A 25059-nucleotide genomic window follows, 5' to 3' on the forward strand; every position below is an offset into this window, starting at 1 on the left:
CCAGAGCCATGTGGGAATCTTTTTTTTATGATGGATGCTGTTTATTTGGCTTCAAAATCTCCCTCATTCACTGCCATAATAAAGCTTGGAAGAGCCAGGGCACATTTTTTGTACTATAACTCCGACTGTATTGGTCTGAAAGAAGAAAGTCATACACCTGTGGCTTGAGGGTGAACAAATCATGAGGTAATTAAGATTTTTGAGTGAACTATCCCTTTAATGACCTTAACATGGAAGTCATACTACTTATACTTGTGATAATAGGTGGTGTTGTTATTATAATAATAATAATAATAATTATTATTATTATTATTTTTTTTTTATTTTTTTTTTTTTTTTTATTATTATTATTATTGACCAATATTTTAGCGTATATTGTCTATTTTTTATTTAGATTTTATTTAGCTCTCTGGATATCCAAACCAAGGCCAACAGACAATGTCTATAGGTAGTTTCCTGTCAGATTCCATAATGACATTTAGAAAATGTTTTTAATATGTCTATGTTTTTAAATGTATTTAAAACTGACATCTTAAAGATGTCTATTATACAGGAGATGCTTTCCATATAAAGTGATTTTTAACAGACATCTTAGAGACATGCAGTAGGTGGGCTATCTGGATGGCTAATGAGAATCGTAGACCAGCTAGAAACCAGCATATTCCAAAATAGTTACTAGATCTGGATTTTCCAACAGGGAGGAGAAGAAACGCAGATTACCTCGATGGTATTATTATTACCAGAGGCAAATGATGGAACAGAGAGAGAGAGATTAAGGGTGACCACCTAATCTGAGCTATCAGATTTACACTGATAAAATGAAATACTTCTGGTCATGACGCAACACCTGCTAATTTGATTGTCGCTTGTTGCTCTCGCAGAATAAACCGCATAGATCGCCGACGCTTTCTTTCTTTCTTCAGTGATTTGCTTTGCAAGTCCGCTGGTACGGTTTTCCTCTTATTGGTCGAGCAGTATGCTGATTTGAGAGACAGGACGGTTAGTTTGCTCCCAAACACCGTCAGTCTGTCAGTGGTCTGGAAATGCCAAAGCGCCTCCTCGCTGCTCGCGAGCTCACGCACACAAAGCAGAGGGTTCCGGTAGCGCGAGCTGGAACGATCCACTGATGCCGCATCTTCGGTTAGGTGTTTAACTGCTCCTTAAAAACGTCGAGGAGAATTCCTTGTCCTCAGACGTTTCTTTTTTTTCTTCTTTCTTTCTTTTTTTTTTTTTTTCTTTTTTTTTTTTCTTTTTTTTTTGGTTTGCGGATTTAGACACGGGATTGTTTTGTGATGGGTGGCGGAAACGAATCGCGGATTTTTTCTCTTTTTATAGAGACCAAAGTGAGCAGATTTCCCACTGTTGATAGTAAGTTTTATCTTGATAGGAAGCAATCGGAGGAACAGAGGATTATTTAGGGGCAAAGGATACTTACTCAAGAGAATAGTACTTTTCACACACAGTTTTCCCAACAGAGAGTGGGTTTTCTGGTCCGCAACATTGGATTGTACATTTTGTTTGACTGACGCAGGCTCGTTTTGGAGTATCTTATTTGGAAATTTCGGTGCTTTTATTCTACATTTCGGGGAAGAAACTACATCTTATAAACAAGAAACCCGGATGAGACGAAGTTATGGATATGCCAATGAAATAAAACCTGTACCCCCAGGTCAAATGACCGCTATCATCTGTTCTCCGATCTGACCACTCTGTTTATGACATGGAAAAACGGGGACTCCACAGCGTCCTTTATTATTTAATTCTGAATGCGCCCCTGCTATTCTGTGTAAATGGTGAGTATAAACTTGAATATATTTTAGTCTCTCCCATGTTGCGTATTTACTCAGCCTGTAAGGATTTTTTTTTTTTTTTTTTTTTTTTTTTACTCATGTGAAATTACGATATTGCACTTATTTAAGTTTCATTGTTTTTTATGTATTTTTATTATTGTTATTATTATAATTATTATGCCATATCGTTGCATATGGTACCTGTTATTATATGAATATGGGTAGTAAAAATAATAAGTTGTTATGATTGCTTGTGGAGAACTGACCATACTCTCATCTGAACCATGGGCTACTAAAGCCACATACAGTTCAAGACAACGCTTTTAAAACACCTAAGTGAATCTATATGGTGGGTTTCTTTTAACTATCTTTTTTCTTTATAAGCCACATTTACTGAAGTGCCCAAAGATGTGAGTGTCGGTGAGGGCGAGGACATAGAGATGCCGTGCGCTTTTCGAGCCGTCGGAGTCTCGCCGTTCTCTCTGGAGATTCAGTGGTGGTACCTCAAGGAAGCCGCTCCTAAAGAGCTCGCTCACGAACTGCAGATTAGCGCTCCGGCCAACAGAGCCAAGGTAAATGGGCTTCCTTTGTTCTCAAAGCCGCTTGAACGCAGGCAGTTATGATGTGGCAGGGCTTCACGTGTTCAGATGCCTCTATTGGATCCCTTGTGATGAGCGTTCTCAGTTAAAAGCACTGAGGCGATTAATTATTAATTTATGTCGTTGAATCGAGTTGGGATGGGTGACTGTGTGGGTGGGCATTCAGAAGAAGAATAGGACTGTGATGTCATGTTTAATTATAAATAAAAAAAGAATAATAATAAAATAACTGGTACATGTTTACCAAGTCTTGATATGGTTTCTCGTACAAGGAACAATATCATAACATTCAATTGCTGACTCTCAAACCTAATCAAAGATAAAGTCTACTCAGCTTTGTCGATGGACCCTGAAGGTGTCCTTTATTGAAAGTGACATATGAAACACTAAGTAAGTTGAAACAGTAATACGAATCCTGTCGCATAGCAATATGAAAAATACCGCAAAACAGCACCAAAGCAAACTGTTGCTGTCCATGGTGCTACTGCAAGTGAACGGCCCTCTCGCTCATTATTATCTTCCAAGCGTCAAAAAAAGTTGAACATATTGTGACAAGAGCAGCCTAATGAAACTAATCATGTTGGCTACTCATGTTGTTTTGATGTGATCTATTACAGGTTGCCCACCGGGACGCCACGAAAATAAGCGTGAGTATTACAATCCGTATCCACACTAACCATATTTTTTATTCATAACATTTTGTGATGTTTAGTAGAATCAGAATCTCGCTTGACGAAAGAAATTAAAATATTTAAGTATTAAAGTAAGTAGGGTAGGCTAATTAATAAAATAATGCTGTTGCGACGTTTTCCTCTAAAATGATCAAAGTGTGTGTACTAGAGAGAATGAGCACACAGATCAGTTGATATGACTTTTTATTTTATTTTTTATTTTTTAGAAATGAATAAAAATAGACGCTGCTCTGAATCTGTTTACATAACTTTAGGGGGAAACGTGGTTGAGTTTTTAAAAAGGTCAAATAAACAAATAACTTAGGATCTGACGTATTGCGGTTGTCCATAATCCAACTTTGCGAAATTTCAGCTAGCAATAAAACAGTTACTGAAAAAACGTTCAGTTTTTGTTATGTAATTAAAATGGTTTTCAAAGGGGTCAACTAGGCTATTGAAATAATAATAACAATAATTATAATAAAACTCTAGTTCTATAAAAATTAGCCTATATAGGCCCACAAATTCTAGTTCAATAGGTAATTCTTAATTGGGACTCAGTCTTGTGAGGTTGGACTCGCAGAAATCATATTGCTCACGACTAGTAGGCTATGTTTGGTATACTATAGCCTGCGTGTGAGATGTGAATCAGTAATAAAGTAATAAACAATGACAGACGGCTACTTGTGTTTCGCAAACGAAACGTTCGAAACTGTTCCTAACGCAAGGTTCTCTGGCGTACTGTTGCTATGGTGACCTCCCAGTGCGAACGCGAATTCGAAAAGATCTCTTGGCTACAGATGAAAATTTAAAACGAATGTGCTTACTGTAAGCAGCAACTTGCATATATAGGCTAATGTGTGGAATTTAGCATGTAAAATGTATGCTACTTTTGTAAGGCTCTCCAACTAACCAGCCTCATGCCCGATAATTCCGACAAGTTTTGTTTAGTAGTAAATAATACGAATAATAATTGACTGGGCTGCAAAAACTACACGTCAACAAAACCTGTTGTGACGTGTCATGTATGTCTCTTTGTGAGCAGACGGTGAGGGTCCAGGGCAACGCTATTTCCCACAAGCTCAGCCTATCGGGTGTGCGGAAGGAGGACGAGGGAGTGTATGAGTGTCGGGTTTTGGACTTGTACTCTGATGAGACTCAGGAATACAAGGTGCAGGCCACTCTGCGCGTGACACCGCGCGAGGGAATGCTGGCCGAGGAGGCTGTATCTCACATCCAGAACCGATGGCCACTGAGGAACAGCAACACAGCGACGGGTGGACGGGCCACTTCTGAGCCGGGCCAGGGTCAGGGGAAACCCCGCGTGCCTCCGCCGGTTGGAGTAGGACCCGCTCCTCCTTCAACGACTACAACGGGCTCTGCAGTCAAGTCGTCGGCTTCGCCTCGGCCGGGCAATTCATCTATCCTGAGACAACAACACGGATCCGGTGAGTGACAGTGCAACAGCGACACCGAGCGGTCTAGAGGGGGAAAATAATCAGGTGCTCGTGTTTGGTTGTGCTTTTATGTGTACTGTATTTATTTATTTAATGGAATTATTTTGGAAGCCAGGGCGTAGCTGAATACGTCTGAAAACATACTTGGTGCGTAGCCTACGATAAAATGTGGCTTATATTGAAACTATGTTTGTTTATTTAATTACATATACAGTTTAGGCATTTTATTCTGATATTATCCTTATAATATGAGTAAGCATATTTTGTTTTTGAAATACCTTCCAACAGAGAGGTTTCTGTATTTTCTAAATGTATGTGTGTGTGTAATGGCAGTAGGCTGTTAATTTTTGTTGCTCTGCCCCTTAACCTCACCAAAGTTTAATTTAACTACACCTATTCATTTAGAATGTTTATTAGGCTGTTTTTCGCATGTGGACCATAGGCAGGCCTCCACAATCTAGGCAATTTCAGATTTTATTATTCCTGTGGGGATATTTGGAGTTGGCAAAACCTGTAGGCACATTGCTTTACTATCATGGTGGGATGTTCAATTGATTTTTAGTTTTTTACAGTGAGCTAACATTTTATTTCTCTTAGTCCTTAGCCTAACCCTCCCTGAACACTATTTGCATTTATAGATTTTAATTAAGGAATTATTTATTATGTTTATTAAGCTGTTTTCCTCTTGGGCACAGTTGGCTGCACCCCTCAGGACTGGTGATTTCAGGATTTACTATCACGGTGGGGACATTTAGTCGCCACACTGTAGGCTGTTGTTGTGACCCATACCCCCACTATTCAATGAAGCACATCTCAGAATTATCATGATTGCTAGAAGGTAAAATTTGTCACCATGCCATATCAAATCTCTGGCCGCTCAGTAGGCAGTTGAAAATGTTGTGTTTTCTGTGTGTGATGTTTTATTTATCATGCACTCTTATGCTGTGTAAATGAAAATGCAAGAGAGAAAAGCTGTTGACACCATGTCTGTCTTAAGCAGGAAGTGCCATTGTAATCTGTCCTGCCTCTGTGCAAAGTCTCGACCCTCCATGTCTCTTAATGACCATGGTGCAATGTGACAGAGAGGTTATCAAGATATCACCTTGTCTCTTTGACTCTTGACTCAAGATCAGGGCCTCTATTTATTGGGGGCTTCATTGGGGATTTAGAGGGTTGGGTGTGTTCTGTCACTGAAGACAACAGAGGCTGAGCCAGAGGAGCTTGTTTGTGACAGGGATGCATTATCCTGCAGTGACTCCTATACACTGTGGACTGGACTGATACAGTGAGGTTTACAGTTATAGTGGAAGGTAACTACCCAGTGAAGTCTCATGAAAGACCCCTGTTGTCAGTATGTTCTTGGACTTCATTGGTGAGCAAAACAAGATGTCATCCAATTAATCATGTTTTAATGCTGGTAACATTTCTTCTTATGGGAAATTAAGTCAAATTTTAGGTTCTCATAACAAGCTATGTATATATGTATGTTTAAGATGCTACAATCCTTTCAATCCAGCAAAATATCCTTATTATGTGTAGCTTTATTTTATGTTTAAAGGGGGGGGGGGGGGTGAAATGCTATTTCATGCATACTGAGTTTTTTACACTGTTAAAGAGTTGGATTCCCATGCTAAACATGGACAATGTTTCAAAAATTTATTTGTACGTTTGAAGGATGATTTTTGTTCCAAAAATACTCCTTCCGGTTTGTCACAAATTTCGGATTTGGGTCCTAAAGGCACGTCTGCCGGAAGAGCGCGCGCTCCCGTATAGCGGAGCACTGAGAGCACAGACATTCACTGATCAGAGCGAGAGCGTCGCGAAATGTCACAAAAGAAGTGTGTTTTTGGTTGCCAGGTCAAGACAACCCTGCACAGATTACCAAAAAAAACAGCATTAAGGGACCAGTGGATGGAGTTTATTTTTACAGAGCATCAACGGAGTTGTGCAAGTGTTTGTGTTTGTTCCCTGCATTTCGAAGATGCTTGTTTTACAAACAAGGCCCAGTTTGATGCCGGATTTGCACATCGTTTATTTCTTAAGGATAATGCAGTACCAACGAAAAAGGGTCACGATCGTGTGTTGGAACCGCATGCGGTGAGTAAAACTGCTTCAAATATCTTTGTGTTGTTAACTTAGCAATCGGCGCGTAAGCACATCAAGTAAACAACATGCGATGTTGTCATCAAACTGCACTTTCCACATGTACAGCTAAAAAAAAAAAAAAAAAAAAAGACGACATAAAGTGGAACTTAGTCATTTTCCAAAACCGCTAAGCAAATATATACAGTTTTAGTACATACCACATAGAGACGTTGTTGCTGATGCTGCTCTTGTTAAATTTCAGCCTCTGGATCTGTGTCACAGCTTCCAAACGCTCTCAACGCAAAAGCCTACTCGCGCTCGTGATTCTTTAGCTCCGCCCACACGTTACGCCTCCAGCCGGTTGTGTTTTTCCGGGAAAAATCGGTACAGACTATCTTTCTCTTATGAATATAATAAAACTAAAGACTTTTTGGAGTTATGAAGGATGCAGTACTACTCTATAGGTACTCAAGATTAACAGGATATTGAGTGAAAACGAGCATTTCAGCCCCCCTTTAATGTACAATCTTCAGAAAAATTATTCTAAACTGTACCAAATTAGGGTTCTTCTGCTTGAATCAATAGCAGAACCCATTTTGGTGCTAAATAGAAACATAAATACATAGAGAAGTAATACACAAAATAGAAACAGAAAAAATGTGTAATCAAGAATTTCCAGTGAAATATTTTCACAATTATCTACGATGCCTTCAAAGCGGTGGTTCAACCAAAAATTGTAACCATTATCATTTAATTACTCTCAAGTTCTTCCAAACCTGTAAGAGGTTTTTTTTTTTTTTTTTATCAATATTTAAAAAAATAATAATAATAACAATAAAAAAAATAATAATAATCCATGCTTTTAAACAGGCTACAGCAAAGTTCCCTGTACAAACAAAATTAAATTGTCAAATGTATGTTTAGTTGTTTTTAATTATTTCTTGTTGAAGATGCTTAAGCAGCAGGATGCATTTGATCCTATATAAAAGAATGGCACATGCTGGAACCTTTGAGACAATGACAACCGTGTGTATATATAGATGAGTGTTTGTGTGTGCGAGTGACTGTATGTGTGCCAACATGCTCAGCCAGCCTTATCTTTAGTGCAGCCAGACATGGAGGCAGCCATTTGGCGAGCATGTCGGACATTAAGAGGGCCAGTGCACTGATCCTCCACGGTACTGCATTCCAGGCTTTATTTCCCTCTCTCTACATTTTGGCTTGTCATACAAAATCATGAATTAACCTTTATTGTTATTGTCTTTAATGTATATTTGGGTAATTTACCTTTGCTACAAATACAAGCCAAGGGTTTCAAATCTCCACTGCATCTCCCTCATTTGACATTAATTGATCATTTGTGTAAGTTTTCTTTAATTTTTGTGGGCTACCTTTGCAGTTGTTATGATGGAGAGCCCACATTACACTTCTGAATGTGGGAAGGGAGTTTTTGTGTCTGTCATTCACAGGGTCAGGCAAATTGATTCAAATGAACCAGCCAACCAGCGCTAGTCACTCTGTCATGACTCAGTAAATGCTTTGGCACATTTAACATTGACAGAAAGATCTCCAATTTATTTTGTATGTCTCCTTTTCTCTTTTTGGTTAAGAGCTCTGTTTTTGTCATTGGAGTGAGAAGGTTAAAGAGTCATCTGCCACATTTGAAGGATTGCACCTTTCAGCTCTGACCACAGTGGCAGCTTTTGAGGAGAGAAAGAAAATTCACCCCTCGTTGCTCACGCTCACTTTCATTCTCTCTCTCTCTCTCTCTCTCTCTCTCACACACACACACAGCTACTCTTTTGGAAACACGCATCTGTCACTTTTCCACAATGTCATGTCATTGAGTGACAGAAACAATTAATATTAAAGGAATGCCACGGGCAGGAGCTGATAAGCTTGGCCTTCTGCACACAGTCAGGTGCGTCGAATTGCCTCTTGCTGGTTTTGCTTCTTTTATTTGTTATTTTCCCCAGCAGGACTGGGTGGCATGTCTGTCCTTACTGGAAAGAACAGATTAACTCATCATGCTATTGAAAATGACCACAGATGCACACAAAGCCCAAGAACAATAAGGTTACAAAAACGCAGGTCTCTAAGGAACAGTTTCTGTCTGATCGCTCCTCTCATGAGAGTGTCAAGCATTAAAATGTGTGTTTTTGTACACCTGCTCTATAATTGATTGCCATTTGTGGTAATGTTTGCTGGAATAAGACGTTGTCTCAGTATACAGTTTGTTTAATTAATTAATTCGGAAGCTCATTTCATATTAATGCCAATGCTCTTTGTGGTTTTATTTTATTATAATAATCTATTATATTATTTTGGCGGTTTGAGAAAGTCAAAAATAAACAAAATGAAGACAAACAGAGAAAGAAAAAAAAGAGAAGAAGCACAAACTGGCTTATGCAATCTCTACCCACAAGGCATTATGCCACCTCTGGTGACCTTGGCGTCCTTGATAAGTTTATATCACTCCAGCGGCACAGCTGTTCTTAATCTAGTCTCTGTTTGTCTGAGTGTGTTTTCTCAGAACTCAACATTCCCTCTTGATCTAACGCTCTCAAACATCAATCAGGTTATTTTGCGTGCATGATAACTCTACACAACACATGTGTGCCATTCCTGGTTCAGTTTTACTTACTTTTCAAGCACATTTTTGCCTCCCACACATTTTGCAAACTTAAAACACCTGTTATCAAACTGCGTTCCCCTTGAGAGCGAGCACAGGGGGGTGTGGTGGTGGGCTGATTGTGTGCTTGAGGGGACAAACCCAGTGTTTAGTGGTGCTGCACAGCTTTCACACGCACCTGATGAATCTCATCCAGCTGCAGACCCACTTGCTGCAGACATGTTTTAACTGGAAATGTTTGTGCATTGTCACTGTGTGGGAAGCACTTCAGCACTCTTAGGCGAGTGTTAATTGTTACATCTAAGCTTCTGTCATGTTGGGACACTGTGTTTAGTTGTGTACCTGCTGACTCCACTAGGGAAATCAAGGGGAACATTCTCTCAATCTAGTTTTTGTTTGGCTACATAACTCACATAAGACAGCAAGAGAGACAGAGAGAGAGAGATGAAGGTAAGCCTGAGCATAAAGCATTAGAGAATAAATAATAGATATATGATAGCTGGCTAAAATCGGTGTAGAAAGAGGTTTAAAAATAAAAGATGACAGAATAAATGGCCAGTCTAGAGAAAAATAAGACCGATTCATGACTCATTTTCAGCTGTTTCAATCAAAGACCCAACCCATCACGAATCTGTAAATACCATCATGAAGACTTAAATAGCATGATACTTACATGTTATTTACATCTGTACTGATAGCATGTATCAATACTGCACACAGTGTAAACAAGATGCTATTTGCCGTTACACAGAATTTGCTGTTATTTACTACTGTAAATTTCATTTTACTTAGTTTACACACCGTGTACTAGCCAGGTTTAATATATTCCATTGAAAGAAATTTGTCTATCAAAACCAAACACATAATGGTGGTACATTGCAGTCAATCACAAAATAGCCAATCAAGAAAGTTTGTGACCTCTATCAGGCCCTGTTTCCACCTAGTATTAAGTATTTTACATAATACAAACTCAAGTGGCCAAGTGGATGCATTACTGTTTCCATCTGGTCTCCTATTTCCAGATTTATTTCATAGAGACACTCCCCTTATATTCTGTCACACTCACACTTTCATTTCTTTCATGGGAACGTTGTGTCTGTGTGTATTCTATTGGATAAATGAACCCATGTTATGTGGCTTGTGTTGGTTTGCTTTGTCAGAGCACGTTCCAGAACAATCATGTGTTAAGGTGTGGTGACATTGGTGTATTGTTGCAGGCAAAAAAGGTCCATTGTCAACTGCCGATAGTATAGCCATCTGTGAAGCACAACTCGCACATAAGTCACTTTCAAACCAAGCCGTTTTCTGTCAGTAAGCTCTCCAGCTGTAAAAAGTAAAAATAACAACATGTTTTAATGTTTAATATACACTTGGAGCGCTTCTTTAGTCCAGTAAATGTATGGTGTTGGTGTGGCCACCTGGAGCTATGTCGCAGAAATAGTAACCAAGAAACTGACTAAAAGATATCGACTATTTATATATAAATGTAAATAGCTGCTGCCGAAAACATAGGGCTTTTAAGCAGAAACATATTGTTTGGGCATCTTTTCATAAATGCAAAATGGCCAAAAAATGATCAGTATGTATACTACGTTGTTGGTCTAGCCTCTTTTTTCAGCCATTAAGTGTAAAATCTTTTTGTTAACTGAAGCTCTGCTCTTGTCCAGAGGGAACAAGTGTCACTTTTCTTGTCTCGTCCGTTTTCAGTAGGCCCTTTTCACATGGCATCTTGTTCTTACTTCCGCCAGCATAGTAAAGCACTATCAATACCAGCGTGGAGTGCACCCAGACGCTCGTACAACTGGCATCTCAAACGAACTTACCGAATACCGATCGACAAGATTTTTTTAACTTGAAGTCGAGGGAGGAGTTGAAAACAGAGCACTGCAGTCACTGATGCCCGCGTCTCTCGCGCACTGTTTACTGTCTTTATTGCAGTTAGATGAAGTTGGTTAGATATATTTCTCAAATAAACAAACGTTTAAGACATTGTCATGTGGAAAGCCTTTTCATTCAGTATTGTATGTCCTGCTTGCAGTGCCTCTATGTACAAGACTAGTTCAACATAACAAGCTTGTGCTATTTAAATATCAATAAATGGGGTCTATAATTTTAGAACTATACGCGGATATCCTGTTTGTTTTGTTTCAATATTAAGCAACTTTATTTTTTAACTGGATAATTAGTTTCTTTTCAGACCACTTGCCTTTATGGATGGGAAACTTGCCATGTAGTAAAAAAGATTTAATATAAAAAATGACTTGTGTCCATGTCATTTACCCATAGTAATGTAAATAAAAACAAAATCACGTTGTCTGTCTTTTTATTGCCGAACTGTACAGGGAATTTAATTTACACAGTATAACGTGTCTCACAAATTATCCAAGGAAAGACATAAACTGAAAAAAAAAAAGAAAACAAGAGAAAAGGTTTCAAGTATGTATTTTGTGTGGACACATAATCGTTATCATACAAATCTGAAGTGGCGGCTCCAGACAATTTTGATTGGGGGGGCAATGGGGGGTCCTGGTCTTTTCAAGGGGGGTCTCATGAAAACCAACAAAAAATACAGTGGACATGGCTAATAACTGCTTATTACTGCTACTCAACAACAAAAACACCTTTGCAATGTAAACAAATGACAGGCTACATTTGTTATTCATATCCTTCACACTTCACTTTCATGTCAGGTATATTATACATTTTTATTGACATTGATATTTTAACATTTATTTCCAGATAGATATTATTGAGTTTACAGGCTAAAGTGGTCTTGCTGTTGTAAACACTGTTGCTATTGTAGAAAAAATATTTGCATCACATTTAAATTATAATTATATTTTAATTCATTTCTGAATTGTTTTTATTTTTATAATGATAATTCAGAGAATGAGAAAATCTGAATAAGCCTTACCAGTGTTGTGATAATTATTTTTACATGTTAAAAATAAATAAGTACTGTAATATAATAAAAGTTTATTCAAATAACATAAAAAAGACCAGATGCCTGTGAAACCTTTCTCCCTCAAACCGCACGCTAGTGTTACTTCTACACTACAGCAAAGAGTATAGAAGTTACTTCTATACTCTTTGACTACAGGCTACACACTGCAATATAAACAACGTATCTGCATGTTCTCACATCACATCGTTCTTGTAAAATAATAATAAGTAAATAAACATCAAAATCACTTCGCTGAGAATGAAACAACACTTACCAGCTGCCACGATATTGAAAATATCCTCTAGCAATTAAAAAATGCGCGTGCAGCATGAGGAATCTTCCCGGTTGGATGAGGTCGTAGTCAGGTGAACGGTCATCATGTTGGTCATTTTATTTACGGCTAAATTATTATTAATAAATTGTACTAATATTATGATTGGGCATGGGCAGGCATTCACAAAAGTTTATGTTATTACAAAAAAAATTCGAGGAAATTTTGCTTTTGACAAAAGGGCACTTAAGGGGCAAAGGAGCAGGTGCTCAAATGAACCGGTTCTTTCGGACAATTCGATCAAATAAACCAGTTGAGAAAAAAAAATGGTTCACCGGTTCTTTTGCGCTCGATGTAATGCCGTCATTGGCGATGATTGCCCTTCATTCAAGCCTTTGGTTTACACGCGCTTATAACATTAGCACAGAATCAGTTCAGAATCAATCACCAAAAGAATCAGTTCTGTTCAGATGCGCTCTGTGTCAGTCTGCTTCACGCTGAATCACGCATGCGCAGTTATCATCAGCTCATCGGTTCTCGAATCGGACACGTCCGACAGAAACGGTTCTCGGTTCAGTGTATGAATAAATGTCGAAATAATTATTATTTATTATTGTTCTGCGTAGTTTGAAGAGAAACATTTTTGGATCTTTATCCCGAATATATATATTTTTTAATCAGGAAGAGGCTGGGGGGTCAAATGGGGGGTCAAGGCATTTTTTGACAGGGTCTTGAGACCCCCCAAGACCCCCCCTGGCGCCGCCGGTGCAAGCAAGCTACCCATCTAAAGCAGATGCGGAAAAATGTTCGCAAAAGGAACCCACTGTAAGTGCATTAACATTACTAGACTTAACTCTTAACTAATGCCTTTCATAATTCAAGTTTTCCCCACATTTTCCGAGAAGTCTCCGGTGTAACGGTATAACGGAAGTACAGATACACTGCTTTGCAGGAAAGCGGAATTTAGCTGACGTCACTGTGAAAAGGGCCTATTTTTTATTTATTTTATTTTTTTCATAGGCTTACTGTATGTGAAGATGTAAATCATGTATATCATAATCACATGGTTTTGATATTATAACTCATTATAGATCCATCAGCATCTTAAAGATGCTGTATGTAGGTTTGAGACCGAATGGTTGATCTAGGCATTGCAGTCCAAATTTAGGAACAAGCGCACTTGACGATTAACGAAAATATAATACACTCTGTTTTCCAGCAACTGGCAACCCAGGATGCCGCAATACAATTGAGTAAACTGGCAAAGGGCGGGTTTCACAAAGCAAAACAATGATAGACATTCCGGGCTTCAACGCACATTTTCAAAGGACAATAACTGATTGTACCATTGTTTTTCAGATAAACAAGAATGTTAACTTAACTATATGGTATTTTTATGCTTTAATAGAGTCAAAAACTTACATACAGCACCTTTAAGTACTTGAAATGAAAAATCTTTGCAGGAGTCATTGATTTACTACACCAGTCTATGCATTCACAGGCATGCTGGGGCAACCCAGTGTATGCCTATAGCTTATAGCACATTTTTGACAATCCATAGTCAATTGGATTTTGAGGTGTGAAGAGTGAGCTGCTGAAACTCTATTATCCCTCAGAGGGAGAGGAACATGGTCTCAGCTCAACAGATATGATCACACAGTAACCCTCTAATCCTTCATCTTTAAACTCCATTGCTTCTGATCTCCCAGTGGGCCCTCAAGGGCCATTAGCTCTGCTTAAGAACACCTGCTGAGATCAGAAGGGAGTGAAAACAGCTGATAAAAGCAAAATGTGACGTGACTTCTTTTCAAAAATTCTGTAATGTAGCAAGAACACTGCAGTTATAATGCTGTTGTTTTTACCAATATAAAATGATTCAGGAGTGGGCTGCTCATACATCAGGATGATTTGCCATCCTTAAGATAACCATGTTCCCTGCATTGCTTCAGGGGAAACTAATGCAGAAAGTCAGGTCATTTCTACTTGGCCCGAGGGCTGGACAGTTGTGAATATCGCTGAGAGCCAATACATTTAAGAACAGGGCCAGTTAAGAAAATTCTGCTTCTTACAGTGACTAGTCCGCATAAAAAAATGCAATCTCAAGGTTGTGGCAAGACTTGAGGCAAGATGCTTCATGTAGCATATAGTTAAAAGAGTGAAAAAATGAGCAATGGGGGAGCACATGACCCAGGAATTAAGTTCTTCTACACACTGTATGAGAACCATAATATTATAATATATTAAAAGTGGCACTGACCCTGATCAATGGGGTGTGTTTATTAAATATGTTATTAAGCGAACAGACAGATTAACGTTGTTTTCTAGAGGGTTTAAATGAGGGAGAGGAGGAGATTACTGATGACATGTGAGTAATGAGCTGGACACAGGCCCTCTGCGTCGATGCTGACTGTAATTATTTCCACAACAGTCAGGGTCATGACTTTGCCATTTTAGCTGATTTGCACGTCTGTTCGGTGTTTTCACTTACCGTTTTTTAGTCTAAGCTCGTGTGTATCTATCATTTCCCTTGGTAGGAAATTTTCTTTGCAGGCAGAGTGACTTTTTTGAGGAAGATTCTTAGGTTTTAGGTCTAATATAGCTTCGATATATCCGTTTTTAACTCTTTCCTCACCACTGATGTCATTCGTTACACCACGCTTCTCCGCCAGTGGCAAGTTATTCCAGCAATCCATGTTTTCAGTGATAGATCTGTGTAAAATAGAAGGAGTGGATGCTCAGGTAAGCTAACATGATATGCGAGCTTTGGAGGTGTTGATGACAGTGATGGGAGTTTTTTGAAAGTTTGAATCAATTGAAAAGTTTGCTTTGTAAAATGATTTACTGTTTTGAAACATTCAAAATATCTCATGCTGAAGTATCTTGGTCAGAATGGTGCAACTGGTTTTATTATAGTAAAAGTGTATTAACCCGTGTTTTTTTTTTTTTTTTTTTTTTTTTTTTTTTTTCTGGGTGGTGAGGCGTGGGGGGTGGGTGTAGTAACTACCATTTGTATAACCACAGTTTTACTACACATATCATGGTTAAACTATGCTTAGTGTAGCAAAATCAAGGTTAATTTGTGGTTACCAAGGTTTAACTGTAGTAACCATGTTTTAGGATTCATTTGTAGTAAAAACATGGTTAATTTTCGTAAGGGGATGTCTCAGTAATTCAGACAGAAAAGCTGAATGTTTTCTTTGTGTCAGATCAAGAGTTAGCCCTGCTGTAATTTTCGATTTTACAGAAAGAGCATGAAACTGAATCACACTGATTTACAACCACCCTGCACATAATCAACCAACCATGCACGAGTACAACACCATCCTCTTCCCTCTACAATCATGATGATAGAAGAGAGGAAGATAAATAGATGTGGTTACTTTAAACATATGGCCATGCTCCAGGAGCCCACTGTAAGACATGTTTCTAGAGCTGCTGTGATGTTGTGCTAGCTAGCTGTTGCTGTCACGCCATGCTAATCTCTCCAGTAGAGTAAGAGTAAAGGAGCGCCGTGAGAAAGGGCCATGGGAAAATCAGAACTGCAGAAAACAGACGGCCGTTTCACACTCTAAAAGTCAGCAGCGCTGCAGCCCCGTTAAGCAGTGATTCATTACCAGTGTGTTTATGTCTTGCGTACATGTTTATATTGGATGGATGTGTGATCAAAATGTATCCTTCTGGCATAATTTTCTTGTGTCTGTTATGTGTTTGTGTAAGTGCGTTCTTGTCACAAACTGTTCCTGTATTCTGCTGTGGCATTGTTGGCTAGCACTCAATAGGCCCGTGGGCTGCTGTTTTGCTGTCAGTCACAGAGAGGGAATGTCATGTAGTCTCCACACAAGGGCATGTAGCTTACATTGAGGCCCTTTAGGGCTCTCCTCTACATGTGTGCCTTTTTAAACTTCTCCAGCAGAGCAAGCTGTTTTGCTATTGTACATTACTGTTCGTAGCAGTTATTATGAAAGAGCCATTTGAAGGACTATGAACTATATGAACCACATGCTGAATCAGATGTGGATGCAATAAACTTCCACAATTTCCTTAAAGCAATGAAAATGCTCAGTTTTCCAAACTAACACTAATGTTTTTGGTAAATTAATATTTTTTTTACAAATAAAAACTGATGATATTTATTTAATTTGAGTGAGCACTGCGATCTAACAAACATTTATCTCTCTCTCTCTCTCTCTCTCTCTCTCTCTCTGCTGTTTTTCTTTTCTTTCCTTTTTTTTTTGTGCAGGTTCTGGAGCCATGGCAACCACTGAGCCACTCCTTTTCTTCACTCTGCTGCTCCTACATAAGCTCCTCCCCTTCCTGTTTGCCTGCTAAGAGACCACAGCCAAACAGCTCCCAATGATCTCACTTTATGTACCAAACGACAAAGGGAAAATATAACTACATATATATATAACTATATCTAAATATATCTACCATTGTGGCTCATCACAGAGAGGAATGGGATATGATATCATATGGGAATATAAATATAGTGGTGGGGGAAAAAAATCTGAATAATAAAGAGAAGGCCATGTTTTGTTTTGTTTTCTGGGACTTGTGTAGAAGATCCATCTCAGATTTGGATGTAAAATGGATTCTATAAGAAGCATGATGAAAAACAACAAAAAAATTAAAAGGAGTCTATGTGAATTAGAGCTTCACAACTGTGTGATACACACAACTGACACCCATAAACGCTGCATCCAATTTCCAAATACTAGTGTTTGCCTTGCTAAATGCATGGCTCTCTTAATTTATTATCATTGTTGTTTATTTTTATATATAGTTGTTTTTATGATTATGATTATGATTTTATTATTATTATTATTATTATTATTATTATTATTATTATTATTATTATTATTATTATTATTATTATTATTATTATTTAGTATTAGTATTATTTTTTCTGTTTTTTTGTTTGTTTGTTTGTTTGTTTTTTCTGTTTTCCTTTTTTTTTCAGTACGGTTTTAATTTTCTTTTCCATTGTTCTTATGGAAGTACCTGATATTGAATCATAAACAACTTGGACTTTTGAGTGTGCATTGTTTTTCGTCATTTGCTTTTTGATAATTTAATCCAACTTTTTTTGCATGAACTATTCTGCTGTCTAATTTTTAATTTCATTGTTGTGAAAGAGGGCACTCTCTCATGTCAGTTCTTTCTATAAGACTGTGTGTAATACTGTGTATTCAGTTCCCTCACATCTGATTCTGAGTTCTCAAGCATTTTTGTCTCATAATGTATAAAAATGCAACCTTATATATTTTGATCAAATAAGGCACATGTTACCATAGTTGTTGTTAGTCACCTCTAATAATGTTTATTTTTATTAAAGGTATAGTGTTCAAAATAAAACATTCATTTATAGAATTTAAAAAGAAAGAAAGAAAAAAAAAACATCGCTATGTTGCAAACACGGTTGAAATAAAAGTTGTTTCTTTAAAAAAAAAAAAAAAATAGTTCTTTAGGTTTTTACATCTCAAAGGCTTTTTTTTTAATTCTAGTGCATTAACAAGTGTGTCCAGGCTAAACACTCTAGCATCCCACATTTGTCATGAACTGTAATGTATTCTTCACAAGAGGATAAGCCCAATTCCAGCTGAAAAACACATTACTCTCGCTAGCATCACCAACTGAGCACAGCTGGCATACAACTCATGGTTCATTTCATTAGTCAAATGTAAGTCACCCTGTCAAATAACTCTTAACTCTCTGCTGGGGTCTTCACTGAACCCTGCTCCACTCTCTTCCGCTCTACCTAAACACATCTCCTGATGAATGGCAGAGACATTGTTCCTTGCTAAAACACTGCATTCTATTGTCTTAATGGAAGTGTGCAAGGCATCACATAACAAACCAGTCTCTCACTGACTCAGACATTCATTGTGTTCATCGCCTCCAAGTAACTGACTTTCACTCACTTTGAATTTAACATGCACAATGGAAAGTCGTGCATAAATAACCATTTATACAAACATAAATGCATCCAACGGGTAAAACGAGCATCCAGAGAGCAAGTCACCAAAACATTGCCATTTTTCTTTTTTAAAACAAAATGAGCCAGTTGGCTTTTATTTTTCATGGTGAAAGCCAATCAAATTAATGAGTGTTTGATGTGGCCATTTGTATGTGTTACACAACATCTGACAAGACCCTGAGTACTTTCCCCACTGCTGTAAATCATCCCTCATTCAAGTAGACTTACACAGCTCTCCCTTACTTCCTCCTCTCATTCCTTCCAAAATCCACTTCTAAAGAAGATATCAGAGATGGAATGTGAAAATCATGCTATTGTTGTTGCATTCGATGCAAATGCACTTTCTTGTAAGACACAATAACAAAGTACATAGTAATTATAATTGCTTTTTCATAGATTTATTTATTTGCACTTTTTTGGTGGCAATGAAATGATTAAAATGATAAAGCAACAGAGGGTTGACGTAACTTTTTTTGATTTAGCCTAATAATCCCATCAGGAGAAATAATAATAATAATAATAATAATAATAATAATAATAATAATAATAAAAACATGTACAAAAGTAAACAGTGATTGACTTATAATACAAGTGTAGAGTTATACACTTAACAGCCACAACATTAAAACCATCTAACCAATATTGTGTAGGTCCCCCGCGTGCTGCCAAAATAGCTCTGATGCTTTGAGCCATAGACTCCACAAGACCTCTGAATGTGTCCTGTTGTGTCTTGTGGACACCAAGACATTCGCAGCAGATCTGCAGCAATCCGTTAGGTTGGTGGTACAGGGAGTGTCAAACAGACATCCACATAAATGCCAGGTCCAAAGGTTTCCCAGCAGAACATTGCTCAGATCCGGCCTGCCTTCTTCTCATAGTTTATCCTGCTGTCATCTCTTTCCCAGGTAAACAACGCGCACACTGGTTTCACCTGATTTCAACATTGTTCATTAAAACAGGTATTCTGCTAGCACCATTGTTGTTTACGAAGCCCATGTGCTCATTTTTAGCTACTTTCAGTGGAAAACAGGGGTCATCTTGGGCAGTCTGCCCCAGTCGATGCACTATGTGTGTTGACACCTACCTATCATGGCCAGCGTTAAGTTTTTCAGCAATCTGAGCTGCAGCAGCTGTTCTGGGTGATTGAACCAGGTGGGATAACCTTTAATTCTCAAGTGCATCAGTAATAGAGGCTGGTCTAATAGCCCCGGACCTATAGCAACGAGCCCAAACTCAGGCTGCGTTTCCACTGTCAGCCAGAAGCTCTGCTTTGCTTCACTAAAACCTGCCCTTTACAGGCCTCTCAGGAACAATGTCATGCAATCCCATCATTTTACCAACAAAGAGAAGTTGGACAAAGAAAACTAATAAGAAATAAGTCACTGGATTTAGCATGATCACAAAAGTGGCCGTTGGATTGCATGCTTTGTTAAATATTTAAATCCAAAAGCATCAATGTTTTACTATAATAAGTGATACACTGATCATAATAAATTAATTTATTAGGGCTGAAAATAGTCACACAGAAATAAAGTGTTATGAAAATAGCCTGCTTATTCAGTCGAGTCTGTTTCTGTTCAAATGATCAAATTTAGAAAGAATGATAATTTTATAATGTTTTTATAAAAGCTCCAGAACAAAAAACAAAAAATATATTTTTTATGACATGACTTATGACAGATAAAATATTTTACTAAATAAATACACGATTGTGCTTGAGAGGCTGAAGTCTGATTCCTTCAAGCGGTCGCATTAAAATTGACCATGTTAAGGTTAATGGCTATCATGCTGTGTTGTATAGTGATTATAATCCACATCGGAACAACTTATTTCCAACACTCGCTGCTGACTGAAAGTGAGTTTTGAGCTCAGTTTATTGTAAGAAGTTTTTAATGCTGGTGTTATAGCTGTTAGCTTTATGAAATGATCTGCGGCTCTGATGCTCTCCAGACGCGGAGAAACTCAGCCTTTGTTCATAACCACTCCTCTAGCACCAGCTGGCCTGCTTTGGCCCAAAGTTTTATCGTCTGGCCAAAAAACAAAGGCCATTAGCCCAGAGGAAGCCCCGGCGAGGCACGATCAAGCTTGTGAAGTTACAGTGGAAACGTGACTGGCCCTGGCACACACTAGCACACCCACTTTTAGCCCGATAGTGGAAATGCGGCTAGTGAGTCTTGGGCACCCCAGACCCTGACACTGGTTCATCAGTTGTCCTTCCATGCACCACTTTTGGTAAGCCCTATCACTGCATAACAGGAACACCTCACAAGACTTGTGATTTTGGAGTAGCTTTGGTGTAGCTGTCTAGCCATCTCTATTTGGCCTTTGCCAAAATCACTTTTTGCTTACCTGTTTTCTCTGTTTCCAAAACATGCAGTTTAAGTATTTACAATTGACTGTTCACTTGCTGGCTAATATATCCCTCCCTTTGTCATGTGACACTGTAATGATATAATCAATGTTATTCACATCACCTATCAGTGGCTTTAATGATTATTGTAACATTCATGTGGATGGAACACTTCAGGTTATTTGGTTTTGAAAGAATTTGATCATAAATATTGTTAATAATACATAAAAAATTCACTACTTGCAGATTCCTTGAAATAATTACAAAGAAACAGCAAAATTACAAGTTTGTGTATATATTTGTTAGTATTTTTCAAGTATTTATTTATTTATTTATTTTATTGTGTCTATATACATATCTGATAACAATTTGAGACAGATCTCACCTGATATTCAAGAAGACGTGTGAAGGTTACAATTTTAGCATAAAAATCTGGAAAGCGGGATGTTTCTTTTGCTCTCTATTCCAGTATCGTTAGAGAAATCGAGACTCGTCAGACCAGGCAAAGTTTTTCCAATCTTCTATCTTCCAATCATCTTAAAAGAGACTTGGTACAAATACCAAAAAACTGTTGAAGCTCAGAAAACAAATTATTTGTTTTAAGTTTATTCTTAAAAATTCTCAGAAACCTAAAGCTCTTTTTAGTACAATTAATTATGTACTGAATGCCTTTCAACCAACTTTTTCTGATGTGTCCTCTGACACTTGCAAGAGGTTTTACATTTTTTTGTGGATAATGTATCAGTTATCAGAACACACATTATACCTCCTTCAGTGGACCCCTCTGTCCTGATCACTTGCTCAGCTGTTTTAACCAGTTTGAACCTGTGTCTCTTTCTCTTTTGAAAGATGTTATTAATCAGATGAAACCCTCTTCCTGTCCAACAGATATAGTTCCACCACATCTTTTAAATGAGATTTTTGATACTATTGTGCCTGTAGTTCAAGAAATTATAAATAGCAGTTTGACCTACTAGATTTCAAACACGCTGTGGTCCAACCCCTGATAAAAAATCCAACCTGGACACTACAGTTCTGTCTAATTATAGACCAATCTCTAAACTCCCTTTCCTTTCTAAAATATTAGAAAAAATTAACTGTACACAATTGTTATCTTTCTTAGATACACATATAATCTTAGAATTATATCAGTCTGGTTTTAAAGATCTTCATAGCACAGAAACATTTATTTTTAAATGTTTTAATGACCTTTTATTGGTTACTGATTCAAGAGACTCAGCAATTATTATGCTTTTAGATATCACATCTGCGTTTGACACCATAGATCATAATAATCTGCACAGGGGCATTCGTCACCTTCTTAAAAAGTACATGAAGGAAAGTGCTTGGACTGAGAAAGGACACTGGGAACATGACTGGGTTTCAGGGGTTTTTTTTTTGTTGTTTTTTTTTTTTTTTTTTTCACAGATGACATTTGGTGCACATTTAGAAAATGCATTATGTGCCAGTGATTTTTGCCCGCAGACTCTCAGTTACACTGGGGAAAATAAATCTCTGATCCAATCTGTCCCATTCTAATAAAGCACAACACGGACATAACCAAACAGCATGCAGAGGGGTGTAACCAATGAAGTTAGAGTAAGTGTAATGCCAGTCATGGTCTGTTGCATTGTCTGTTGGAGTGACAGTATCAGATCCCTTCACTAACTAACACAAGCCCACTGGCCTGACCACAACTACAACCACAGCCATTCAAGACTTAGCTTAAAGTAACCAGAGTAGGGTTAATTCACAGAATAGAACTGAATGGGATCTCAAAATTACAAAACTGCTTGCACCGCTGGTATCTACATTGCAGCTGTAATGCACAAACCTGTGGGATGATGCATTGCAGTTTATCATCAGATAATACCAAGAAAACGTGTTTGAGTAGAATAAGATATTCAAAAGCTACACTGGTGGCTGGTTTCTAAAGAATGACACATCATGCTCATCTTCAAGTATCTAATCATTCATGCTGAAGCTAAACACAAAAGTGTGGAGAGTTCAGGGAATTTGTATTAATGCATGCGATTCAAAGTGAGTATTGATATGGTTAGAAGTGCAAATTTCATATCTTGATGTTAATTGACCGTGGATTGATCTCTGAGATAAAACATAAAAAAATAAAAGCTTTTGAAACTTTTTAAAAACTAATATCTAAAATCTGTTTGTGTGATTCTGGAGTATTTTTGGTTTAAGATCTTTTAGACATGTTACATCCTGCAGTGGCACACAATGCAAGGACCCTGTGTCAAGAGGAACTCTGGGAAAGAAATTTGCACTTGCTGTTACACTCATTGCTGGCATCAGGCAGAACAGATTACAGCTGGCTTCTCAGGCAATAATACAGTACTTGATGAATCGGGGTGGGGTAGGGGTATGTATCCTTCACCTTATGGAAAGCTTTAAAAATGTAGTTGTTAGTATTTGTTTTAACTTTTCATGTATCTGCTTTACAACAGGACAGTCCTTGCCCACCATGTATTATATTTTCAATTGGTATAGCTTTGGTCTGACCTTGCCAGTTAGACAATGGCTAAAAAGGACAATGTCTTACAAGACAAAGTGATATACTTGAGCCTGTGTTTGAATGGACTGTTTATGAATGCAAGCAGGCACACTAACAGGCCACTACGCGTTCTGTCTAATTTTTATCAGTGCTTTTAAAAAATGTACAGCCATATGCAAACCCTGCATTTATCATGCTGGAGAGTCTTGATTAAAAGCCATGTTTCACAAATCCACATTAAGCGGTTATCAGCAAACAAAAGCAATGGGCTTCCTGACCTGCCTCATTATTCCTGGGTGTATGTAATCAGCGAGGATAAATTTCTGGCGCAGCTGGAAAAGGTGTTCAAATAAGAAACATTTTGGTTCCTCTCCCTGACACGGATATCGCTCTTTGACTGCCTGTTTGGAATGCACAGAGGAGAAACGGCCCCTCTTAAGCTTATTTATAGTCTAGCACTTTAGCAAGCACATTGATCTTTTTTTAAAGCATTTCCTCTGTGGTCGGCACTGTGTCCTTTGAATTTTAAGCTGTGGATGGATGTGAGATGTCTCTTGATGCTTGCATGATCTTTCCTCAAGAAAGGAGGAGGATCTAATGCATGCAATAAGTGTTTTAGGTCAATGAGAGTATATTGTTTGCGGCTGCACGTCTGGCCATAAACAGAAAAACTGAATCCAGTGCTTCTGTTAATTTTATTCAGTCTATCACTTTACAGCGTGTCCAGTGGTGTGGGCATAAGAAAACAGGCACGAAACCATATTGTGGCAACTTTAGCCTTGAATTGACCTGCTGAGGAAAGATAGAATGATGTTTGATAGCTTGATTAAATGTTAAAAAGTGAGAGAGTGGATGTGTCAACTGCAGAGCCTCAGGCTAATCCAGTTATGTTAAATCCTGTGAGAGATTCTGGGAAAGACTCAAAACAATTACCCCTGCCAACAGCCTGTGTCAACTGTGATACTGTCATTGTCTGAGCGGACAAATGTAAACTCATTAATGAACCCACTTGCCAGCTGTACACTAAGGCAAAACAAAACTTCAAAGTAATGCCTGCCAAAATAAGAAGCAATTTGAAGGAAAAATGCATATTTGAAGGGGAAAATCAATTTGGATTCAGGCAATGTTTATTCAAAGTTTTATTTTTTTTATTTTTTACTCGCTTTTTTTTGCTTTTGTTAGCAGTGTTAACCATTTAAAATGCTCAAATCCATGCTAGATATACTATTTCCGACCTTTTAGACAGACAATTATTTCTGTCTCCCAAACTTGGAGCAAATAAACTGCAGCGCTGCAGCATTTATATATACTACTTTTCAATATTATGTTTCTACTATAAATTCCTTTAATGTTGTTCTATCAAGAGCGATGGAGGTGTAGGCATGAGGTCATATCAGTCTGAAAAAAAAAGTTTCTAAATCTCAATGTATTTTTCAGTGTGAATCTATAGAGAGAGAAAAATAATAATAATCAATCAATCCATTTCACTTCAGAGCTATGCTAGAAGCTTCACTTTGGTTCCTTTGGCTTTATTTTGAGCTTTACTAAAATATACTGCATCAAATCACTGAATGAACTGCATTGAAATAAGTGTTTAAAACGTGATTCAGAGCCTGAAGTGCATTAATGATTTACAGCCCAGGTCTGTGTAAAGGCTTGGAAACAGTGCAAATGGAAGTCTGGTAGAACAGGGAGCCAGTGAACCTGCACAACGTTTACACATACATAATTGATGTCAAATTACAGGAAAATTATGACAGCAGCATACTGC

At 37.9% G+C, this 25059-nt stretch overlaps 1 protein-coding gene across 1 annotated transcript; it reads left to right on the forward strand.

Moving 5' to 3' along the window:
• The first annotated feature begins 692 nt into the window (after positions 1-692).
• Positions 693-18881, forward strand: LOC128016698 (V-set and transmembrane domain-containing protein 2B-like). Its single transcript, XM_052601385.1, has 5 exons — positions 693-1793; positions 2175-2362; positions 3007-3036; positions 4106-4508; positions 16690-18881. The coding sequence occupies exons 1-5, from the start codon at positions 1721-1723 to the stop codon at positions 16776-16778; spliced, it is 783 nt and encodes a 260-aa protein (XP_052457345.1). The 5' UTR covers positions 693-1720; the 3' UTR covers positions 16779-18881.
• The last annotated feature ends 6178 nt before the right edge of the window (positions 18882-25059 follow it).

This window comes from Carassius gibelio, chromosome A7 (assembly GCF_023724105.1).
Source record: "Carassius gibelio isolate Cgi1373 ecotype wild population from Czech Republic chromosome A7, carGib1.2-hapl.c, whole genome shotgun sequence".
NCBI lineage: Eukaryota > Metazoa > Chordata > Actinopteri > Cypriniformes > Cyprinidae > Carassius > Carassius gibelio.

What these genes read in the sequence shown, in the direction of transcription:
- LOC128016698 (XM_052601385.1), top strand. Translation starts at nt 1,721, where the DNA reads ATGGAAAAACGGGGACTCCACAGCGTCCTTTATTATTTAATTCTGAAT. An exon ending in CCTGCTATTCTGTGTAAATG is followed by an intron (nt 1,794 to 2,174) that starts GTGAGTATAAAC and finishes TTTCTTTATAAG; the next exon opens with CCACATTTACTGAAGTGCCC. An exon ending in GAGACAACAACACGGATCCG is followed by an intron (nt 4,509 to 16,689) that starts GTGAGTGACAGT and finishes TTTTTTGTGCAG; the next exon opens with GTTCTGGAGCCATGGCAACC.